Source organism: Hipposideros armiger, unplaced genomic scaffold (assembly GCF_001890085.2).
Source record: "Hipposideros armiger isolate ML-2016 unplaced genomic scaffold, ASM189008v1 scaffold_639, whole genome shotgun sequence".
Classification (NCBI taxonomy): domain Eukaryota; kingdom Metazoa; phylum Chordata; class Mammalia; order Chiroptera; family Hipposideridae; genus Hipposideros; species Hipposideros armiger.
Genome location: NW_017731989.1, coordinates 287,438 through 295,875, shown reverse-complemented (window position 1 = coordinate 295,875; position 8,438 = coordinate 287,438). Strand labels below are relative to the sequence as shown.

General features: G+C 55.0%; 2 protein-coding genes across 9 annotated transcripts in view; one reads left to right on the top strand and one right to left on the bottom strand.

Annotated features, from left to right (window-relative positions):
- Positions 1-1,222, top strand: part of RPS9 (ribosomal protein S9) — a 7,647-nt gene extending 6,425 nt beyond the window's left edge. Inside the window, exons 6-7 of the mRNA XM_019625733.1 lie at positions 858-888; positions 1,205-1,222. Coding sequence (XP_019481278.1) covers positions 858-888; positions 1,205-1,222 — 49 coding nt within the window. The remainder of the gene's footprint in view (positions 1-857; positions 889-1,204) is intronic.
- Positions 1-8,438, bottom strand: part of LOC109372490 (leukocyte immunoglobulin-like receptor subfamily B member 3) — a 25,617-nt gene that overhangs the window by 2,128 nt on the left and 15,051 nt on the right. The window contains exons 1-12 of one of the 8 annotated variants that reach the window (XR_002122053.1): positions 6,861-8,231; positions 6,607-6,642; positions 6,148-6,441; positions 5,690-5,995; positions 5,183-5,464; positions 4,587-4,886; positions 2,941-3,048; positions 2,526-2,568; positions 2,409-2,446; positions 2,149-2,198; positions 953-1,388; positions 47-777 (exon numbers count right to left, since the gene is read on the bottom strand). Coding sequence is in view for 5 of the 8 variants with exons in the window: in XM_019625767.1 (XP_019481312.1) it covers positions 1,242-1,388; positions 2,149-2,198; positions 2,409-2,446; positions 2,526-2,568; positions 2,941-3,048; positions 4,587-4,886; positions 5,183-5,464; positions 5,690-5,995; positions 6,148-6,441; positions 6,607-6,642; positions 6,861-6,972 (1,716 nt within the window). In the remaining 3 variants the exon portion in view is untranslated. Of the gene's footprint in view, positions 1-46; positions 1,389-2,148; positions 2,199-2,408; positions 2,447-2,525; positions 2,569-2,940; positions 3,049-4,586; positions 4,887-5,182; positions 5,465-5,689; positions 5,996-6,147; positions 6,442-6,606; positions 6,643-6,860; positions 8,232-8,438 lie in introns of those variants that run through there. The other 7 variants (XR_002122054.1, XR_002122055.1, XM_019625767.1 and 4 more) reach the window with 7 other exon arrangements.

Below are 8,438 nucleotides of genomic sequence, written 5' to 3'. Positions count from 1 at the left end.
ACTGGGGAGTGTTGTCCCTGCATAGAACAGGTCTGGTTAGTCTGGTTTGGTCAGATCCTTCTGGGCTTTTTATTTTAATGTAAGTTTGGGTATACAACATAATTCAACATCTGTATACTACAAAGTGATCACCTCTAAAAGTCTAGAGTTAACTATCCATGAAAAAATTGGCAGTGCTTCCTGAATTAGCGTTGTCATCCTTGCCCAGGGGCCACGCTAATTGTATCTGTCCAGTTTCAGCATGTGCTGCTGCTGCCAGCACTGTTAGGTGCTGCCACTGCCTCCTAGACCAGGGTCCTTGTCCTGGGGCGGGGGCTACAGTCATGAACAACATCACAGCATGGATACAAAGGTGATACAGGAAGGATGAGTCAAAACCGGAAGGAAATTCTGAAAGCCAACAGTTTGCATGTGGGGATGAAGTCATCTCCAGGCAGAGGAAGTAAATAGCAAGTGGTGGTCAGGGTCAGCTTACATCTCCAGCTCTTTAACCTGACCCCTGGCAAGAGAAGCCAGGGTAAGGGGAGTGGGAGCCAAGAGCTGACCCCATCCACTATTTTATTTGAGTTTTGGTAGGGAACATTTGACAAGATCTGCAGGCTCATTTCACAGCTTGTTAAGGGTGTGATTGATGGGCAGGTCCTCAGTTCTGTATCTTAAGATGTGGGAAATAGATTTGTGGTCTGGGGGAAGGGACACTGAAGGCACCCCTCTCTCTCTGCTTGGAGTCTGAAGCCACTCGGAGCAGGTTTCCCTTTTCTCTGCAGCTGCACTGGGCTGGGGAGGAAGGGTCTCAGGACATGAGAAACATGGAATTGAGCAACCCCTGTGGGCTGCAGCCACCCTGTGTCCTCTAGTTGGTCCCTGTGGGGGCTTCTGGTCTCTGAGGTCAGTTAAGCATGCAGCTTCACAGGGACAGCTGCAACTGATGGGCTGGGTCACAGGCCCTTACCTCTCTCAGCCCGAGGTTGCCACTTGCGAAATTACGGCGTTGATGGCAGTTGCATGGCATCCTTGCAATCAGCAAAGTCCCTTTGATAGGGACTAAGGTGAGCTGTGTAATAATAAGGGGGAGTCCCTGGAAACAGTTGTTCCAAAAGGTTCCCAGGAGCTTGTTGCGGTCCAGGTCAGGCTTCCAGGCTGGCTGGGGTCATGAGTTGTGTCTCCATGGGGGCAGCTCCTGTGCCTTCTGGGGTCCCTGCAGGCCTCCTCCCTGGAGTGAAGCCTGGGCCATTTCCAGGCTAGTGGATGGCCAGAGCAGCGTACACACTGGGCTCATCTGAGGGCTCCTCTGCTGTGGAGGAAGGGGGTGCACTTGTCTCCTGTCTGAGGGTCAAGTGGTTTAGCTGGGCATAGGTCACATCCTGGGGGTCTTCAGATGCTGCAGTCTGCAGTGGGGGGAGAGCAAAGATACATGGTTGGGGTGGGGAAGCCTGAGGCCAGGGAGGAAAGGACAGCCTGGGGGCCTTCGTTGTTGGGGCTCCGCGGGAGATGGGGTGTGTGTGTGTGTGTGGTCTCCTTGGTTCTAGTCTTGTATTCCAGTCATTGTATCTTTGGGGGTCTGAGGGAGGAGAGATGTGAGGTTGAAACCTCTGTAACATGGGCGTTCGGAGGTGTGAGTCTGGCACCGGGAGGGAGTCAGGACTGGAGGTAGGAATTGAGTGGAGACATCAACGTGGAGGAACAGTTAGATCTCACTGCACCCCTCAAGGGAGTGCCATCCATTCGCTAGAGTGAGCTGAGCCAGCCTGCTATGGTGTACAGAGCCCATTGTCACCTGTGTCAGGTCCATGGGACAGGAGAGTGAGCAGCAAGGGGTGAGCCAGGCTATAAGACCCTTTGTGCGGGTTTTAGAAGGCGCTCCTCTGGGCCTCTGCAGGCCCAGGGCTTGGATTTCAGTGCCTTGCCAGCCCTGACCTCAGCCCTGTCACCTCCATCTGAGCCTTCAACAGCTCCAAAGGTGGGCAGAAGGGCCAGCTGAGGAGACAAATGAGGGTGCGAGGTTGCAGTGGCCCAGAGCCGCTTGTTTCCTGGAGGGAGAGGCTGCCCGGAGTTGAGTGGTGTGAGGGTGGAGACGTGTCTGTCCACTGGATTTAGTGTGTGAACAAGGAGGTATGGGCTGTCTGCTCAGGACCAGACGGAGCTCACCTGACTATCCAGCTGTCTGTCCTCATTCTGTGTTTCTTTCACGACAGCATCTGGTGGGGACAGAACAAAGGGCTCATCTCCTGCCAGCCAGGCAGAGGCCCAGAGTAGGTCAGTGATGTGGCCAGGGTCACACAGCATCAGATTCATGCTGTCTCACCCTTAAACCCAGAACTATTTTGAACCAACTCTGATTTCCATGTTCCACCCACGTTCTCTGGGCCCATCTCCTCCCCCAGGACAGCCCCCCTTCATCCCCTTACACAAGTTCTCCTCTTGGAGGTCAACAGCTGGGCTGGAGCTGAGGGAGGAGACAGAATGTTAGGGGCAGCGAGGGGGCAGTGGGCAGGTGGGAGTTGGGTCTTTGGGAGAGAGCTCACCTCTTCGGCAGGCCTCTGTCCTCAGGCTCTGATGCTGCAGCCACTGCAGGAAGGTGGTGGTCAGCCTCCAGCCGACCCTAGAACCCTCCCCTGGGGCTGCACTAAGGTCTGCAGAGGACGCAACAACTGGGAAGGTTCTAACCCCTCCCAACTGCATTCAGAATTCAAGAGACAGCAGTTTGAAACGATGAAAAACACAACTTGCATGTGTTTTCAAACATTTCATAAGTTTGAAAAAGCCAAAAGAATACTAAAAAATACGTACATGTATACTCACGTTTAATCTCTTTTCAGACTTTTCCCTTTGGGAAATGCTGGAGGTTTTCTCAGCTGACCTCCCTCTTCTGGTTTCGCTCTGGCAGGTGCCCTGAGCCCACCCCCTCCTGTGACCCTGGTCACCCCGTTCCCTACTCACCTGATGTCCTGTTTTTGCCCTGACACCAGTATCGGAGGAAGAGGAAGAGGAGCAGGGAGAGCAGCAGGACTATGGCCACCGAGACTCCAATCAGAACATTCAGGAGACCTTGGGCATGAGTGACGTCATGGATGAGGCAATGGTGCCATTTCATTGAGCGCCTACTGTGTGCCAGGCACGGGCTGGGGTCTGTCATTCATGTCCTGGACCCTCACAACAGTCATGTGCCTGGGGATTGCTGACCACACCCCACCCATTTCACAGAGGAGGAAACTGAGGCACAGAGAAGTTAACCCAGCCTGGAAGTGGCAAGGCTGGGGCTGGAACCGAGGACTGTGGGTTCCCTTGTGCATGATTGTTTTAGTTAAGCTGTTTTTTTTTTTTTTTAGCTGAGCCATCCTGCTACCTGTTGGTAGCTCAGCTCGGGCTGGACTCGAACCGCTGTTGCTCAGAGCTCAAACTCTTGAGCGAGCTCTTAACCAACTGAGCCACTCGGCCGGCCCTATGCATGATTGTTTTTAATTATTCTGTCCCCTCACCCTCCAGGCAGAACACCTGTCACCCCTCTCCATTCTGGCCCAGATCCTTCTCCCAGAGGCCTGACGCCCCCACCTGGGGCGGTGTGCACAGGGAGTGTGTATCTGGGAAGTGCAGGAGGGAGGGCTCTGCCCTTCCTGACCTCTAAACGGCCAGGCCACCTGCTGAGGTCACTTGGAGCGGGGAGGGGGGGGGGCCTGTCCCTCAGCTGTGAACCTAGGACTCGGGAGGAACACGACTGTCCAAGATCCCTGGGTGGGGAGTAGCAGAGCTGGGATTTGAACCACGAGCGTGGCTTCTTTCCCTAACTCCATGGCAGCTCCTTGAGGGCTGAGCGTCCCTGAGTTTATGGAGGGGAGCTCAGACATCACCTGTGTCCCCAGCACACACAGTATGGACACTGTGTGTGCAAAGGGCCTTGTTGCCCTTTGCAATCAGAGAAGGAACTTTTCTCAGGCCCTTATCCAGGAAGTGGCTGAGCAAAGACCAGAACTGAGCTCCCCCCACCACCTCCCCACAGACCCTCACCCCGCTGCTGGCCTGTCTCTGTGGTGGTGGTGGACCCATCCTCAGAGCCTCCCGGGGATCAGGATGGGGAGTGAGGGGCAGAAGCTGCCTTCTCCCCACTTCAGCCCAGCTGGGCCCCAATATCTCCCTCTGCCATGATGGCCCCGCCCATTATCCCTCAGCCTCAGCCCTGGGGCCCTGTGGTCCACCCAGCATCTCTGCCTGACTCCCATCCCCGCTGGGAGAAAAGCTGTGCCACAGCAGGGGATCTTGGTCCCTCTGGGGATTGAGGCCTCAGCTGGTCTCTGGAGGTCCCAGGACTGGAGCCTGGATGAGGACGGGGTTGGGCTGCCTCAGGCCTGTTCTTTTGGTCAGCCTGAGTCCTCTCCAGCCTCCCTCTGTCCACCGGGAACATGCTGGCCTCAGGGACGAGGGCTACGATGAGGCAGGGAAGGGAGTTGCTCTGGCTTCATCCATCCCTCTGGAAGGTCAGAGTCCCCTCCGGCTGGTCCTTCTGTTATCCTCTCCCACCCAGCTCAGAGCTCCTCTGGGGACAGGGTCCTGAACTGACTGAGGAAACGGGGTGGGCTAGGGCCCCTCACCTGAGACCATGAGCTCCAGGGGATTGCTAGGGTGTGACAACAGGTAGGGGGAGGTGCTGCGTGAACAGTAACACCTGTAAGTTCCCCCATGGGCTGAGGTCACAGGACTGATGGTGAAGTTGGCCTGAGAAGGTGCAGCTGTGTCCTGCAGACGAAGGTGCTGGGGAGGAGCAGGTGACCCCTCCTTGTGCAGGTGGAAGGTATCAAACCAGATCTCAGAGCGACACTGCAGGGTCACATTCTCTCCCCAGGACACTGAGGGTCCTGGTTGGACTGAGAGGGAGGGTTTCTTGTACGTTCCTGAGTGAGAGAAAGGTCATGTGTAGAGAGCTGCCCCCTCCCCATATGCTCTTGACCCTGAGCTGAGGGACCACGTCCTTCTCCAGGGACTCTGGTTGTGAGCCCCTCTCAGTCTGTCTGGGTGGGGCTCTTTTATCTCCGTGTCCCTCACTCCCCTTTTCTCTCTCTCCTTAGACCACACCCCATCTCAGCCTCTGCTCCAGGACCCTCCCCCGCACCCCATCACCACCAGGGTGACTGTGGGCCCAGCACCTTGAGCTGACTATCGGGACATGGGGCAGGGCAGGGCTCCCCACCTGTGATCAGGATGTCCAGGGGGGCGCTGGGGGCCGACCATGCATAGGAGCGGTTGTGTCCACTGTAGCATCTGTACCGGCCCCCATTGGCACGGCTCACGTGGCCCAGGGGGAAGTCGGGGCTGTGCTGCCCATCAAGACGCTGGGGGTGTGTGAGCCCCTTGTCCTTGGTCAGAGCGAATCTGTCAAAGCCGACCTCTGAGTGACACTGGAGGGTCAAGTTGTGTCCAAGCAGCACCAGCACGCCTGGCTGGGCCGAGAGAGAGGGCTTTCTGTACACACCTGGGGAGAAGGGGACAGTGACAACAAGGGGACACAGCCCACATTGGCCACTGGGCTGCAGTGAGAGTTCTTACACGTCCCTCCCTAAACCTCCTGCCTGTGGTTTTGTCCCCAGGAGGCCAGTGTTACTGACCCTCCATTACCCCCTGGGCTCCACTGGGTACAAGGCTTAGGTCAGACATTTTGGACCCAGAAAGAAATGGGGCTCAGCAGGGATTCCCTCACCTGTGACCTCGAGATGCAGAGGGTCACTGGGGTGTGACCACACATTGGGGTAGGATCTAGGGGAAGAATAGCATCTGTAGGTGTCCCCATGGGAAGTGTTCACAGGGCCCAGAAGGAAGCGGGCCTGGGCCTGCCACCTCCCATCATAGATCCTTGACTCCACGTGTTGGGGCGGGTCAGCTCCTCCATCCTTCAGCAGATGGAAAGCGCCCCATGTGTACTGTGATCTACACGAGAGGGACACATTCCCTCCTAAGACCACCACTGAGCTGGGCTGGGCTGAGAGGGAGGGTGCATGGTACACGCCTGAGGGAGAAAAAGGGAGATGTGTTAAAGGGGAACTGTCACCCCACATACCCCAGGTGTTGGCTGTGAGGGATGAGGTCCCCTGAGTCCACACACCATGTCCTTCTGCCTGTGAGGAGGAGCCCATAGTGTTGAGGGGACCCAGCTCTTACCTGTCACCACCAGACTCAGGGAGTCACTCGGCTCTGACCACCTGTTCCTACTGGTGTAATACGCACACCTGTACCGTCCTGCGTAGTGTGAGCTCATGGATTCAATGAGAAAACGGGTCTTACTGCTGGAGTCCTGTGGGACCTTCGTATCCAAGACTTGAAGACTTGTATCCAGGTCTTTATAAATACGGTAGGCCTTAGCTTGCAGGGACCCCTGACACCAGATGGTCACAGGGCTCCCCTTGGTGACCATGGGGCCTGGATCAGCCCAGATGGAGGGTTTGGGGAGGACCCCTGGAAAGAAATCAGACCCGAAGTGTTAGGGGTGGCCTTCTCCCCTGTTTCATCAACTGTCACTCCAAGACCCCTTCCAGACTGGTCACCATCAGCCCAGACCCTGTTTCCCCTAGGATCCCAGAGGGTTTGGAGCTGAATCAGGAAGTCTGGGGGAGGACTCACCTGCCTGCACCAGGTCCTGTGGGCCCCAACACAACCCTGAAAGAGATTCCCTGTGAGAACTGTCCCCCCACCCACATATAGAAGCTCCAGGCCTGGTCTGGGCCCTTAAACATGGGATCAGACCTGGGGCTGACACTCTCTTTTCCCCCTGGAAATTCTGTCCCAACTGTGCCTCCCGAGACCTGTGGTCTTTCAGGGACCAGGACCTGGGAGGGGAAAAGATTCCACCCCTCCTCCTTTCCCCTATAGCTCACCGAGGCAGAGAAGAGCAGTTAGGGTCAGGGTCGTGGCTCTGCCTCCCATGGTCCCTAGAGCCTGGCAGGACAGATGCACAGGGTGTGACAAAGTCCAGGCTCCATGTGACATATGATGGGTTCCTCTTCAGTGGCCTCAAAGGAAGGGGAACAGCCGCTTCCAGGGCCTCGCTCTGCTCACCCTAAGAGATGGGGCTGAGCAGACCACAGGCTCTGGGACCTTTCAGACCAGATCTGAGCCTCACCAGACCCCACACGCTCTGCCTCCACCTCATGCCACACCCAAATCCAGAGGGTGACACTGGTCCCTGAACATGAGGGTAAAGGATGCAGGGCAGGAGAGGAGCCAGCCCAATTTCTGCTCCAATTCTGACTCTGCCTTTTCTAGAACCTGTGTGAGCTTGGGTAATTCACTTCCCTTTTTTGAGACTCTGCAAACGCAATTTTTCTTGTTTGCTCTCACTGGCCAGGCAATCAGGCAGTATTTATTGAGCAGTTACCATGTCCGGCCATGGGACCAGAACTAGACATTGATAGCTGAAGCTGACAGTCTTTCTTTGCACTCATGGGGCTCAAATAAATGAAGATAGACATTACAGATATTTAGATGGCAGACAGTTCAGTGACAGTCTTCTTGTAAGATTGTTACTTGTAGGAAGAAGAAAATGGGACAATGAGATTCAATTAATAAGTATGCATTATGTAACCTAGGTTCTTTGGGGGATGGAGTGACCCAGTGCAAGAGCAGGGGTTAGCCCAGAGGTGGTGGGCAGGGTGGCATCGTGACCAGAAAGGTCTTGAACTCTTCTCAGATTTGAGAGCAGTCAGGAGAAGGCTGGGCCTGCTCACCAGAATCTCAAACACCATGCAAGTAGTTTGGGTTTTGTCTTGAAGTCAGGGGAAAAGTTTTGTGCAACAGAGAGTACGAACAAAGCTCTGTTTTAAAAACACTGCTGCTATGTAAAAATGTAATGCAGGAGGGCTCTACTGATAATTAGCTCTAGCAAGATGGTGTGTTGATCAGTATTTTAAGTTGTTTATGTGGTTTTCTTATATCTATAACACAAACTACATTCACGGTTGAGTGGTATGAGACAGGATGGCTTCTTGTTCTGGAAGGTTGGCTATGTTCAAACTGGCAGAGGGAGCAGCCGAGGAAGGCACAGCATAGTTGAATAGCTCAGTTTCTGTGTGTGGCTTGGGGTGGAGGCGTTTGGTTGTGAAGGGAGAGTGTGTTCTCTGGAGCTGGTGAGTTTAGCTTAGGCCTGCTCATTCACAGCCTTGAATATCAGATGGTGCAACTTAGATCTTTTTTTTTTAAAGATTTTATTGGGGAGTTGGGGGAGGGGAACAGACAAGTTGCTGTCCTTTTGTTCTTCAGTCTAGTTGTGAAAGATGTTGCTTCACTGGCCCATGTTGGTATTATCATTGCGCTCTTCCCGGGTGAGGCAGATCGGTAGCTGGCCTCTGGAGGGCCTCTCACGGCAGCTCTTGGCAGCTCACGCCAGCTGCTGGCCACTCACGGTAGGTAGCTTATGGCAGCCCACTGCAGCAGGGGCTGCAGCCTACGCCATTGCC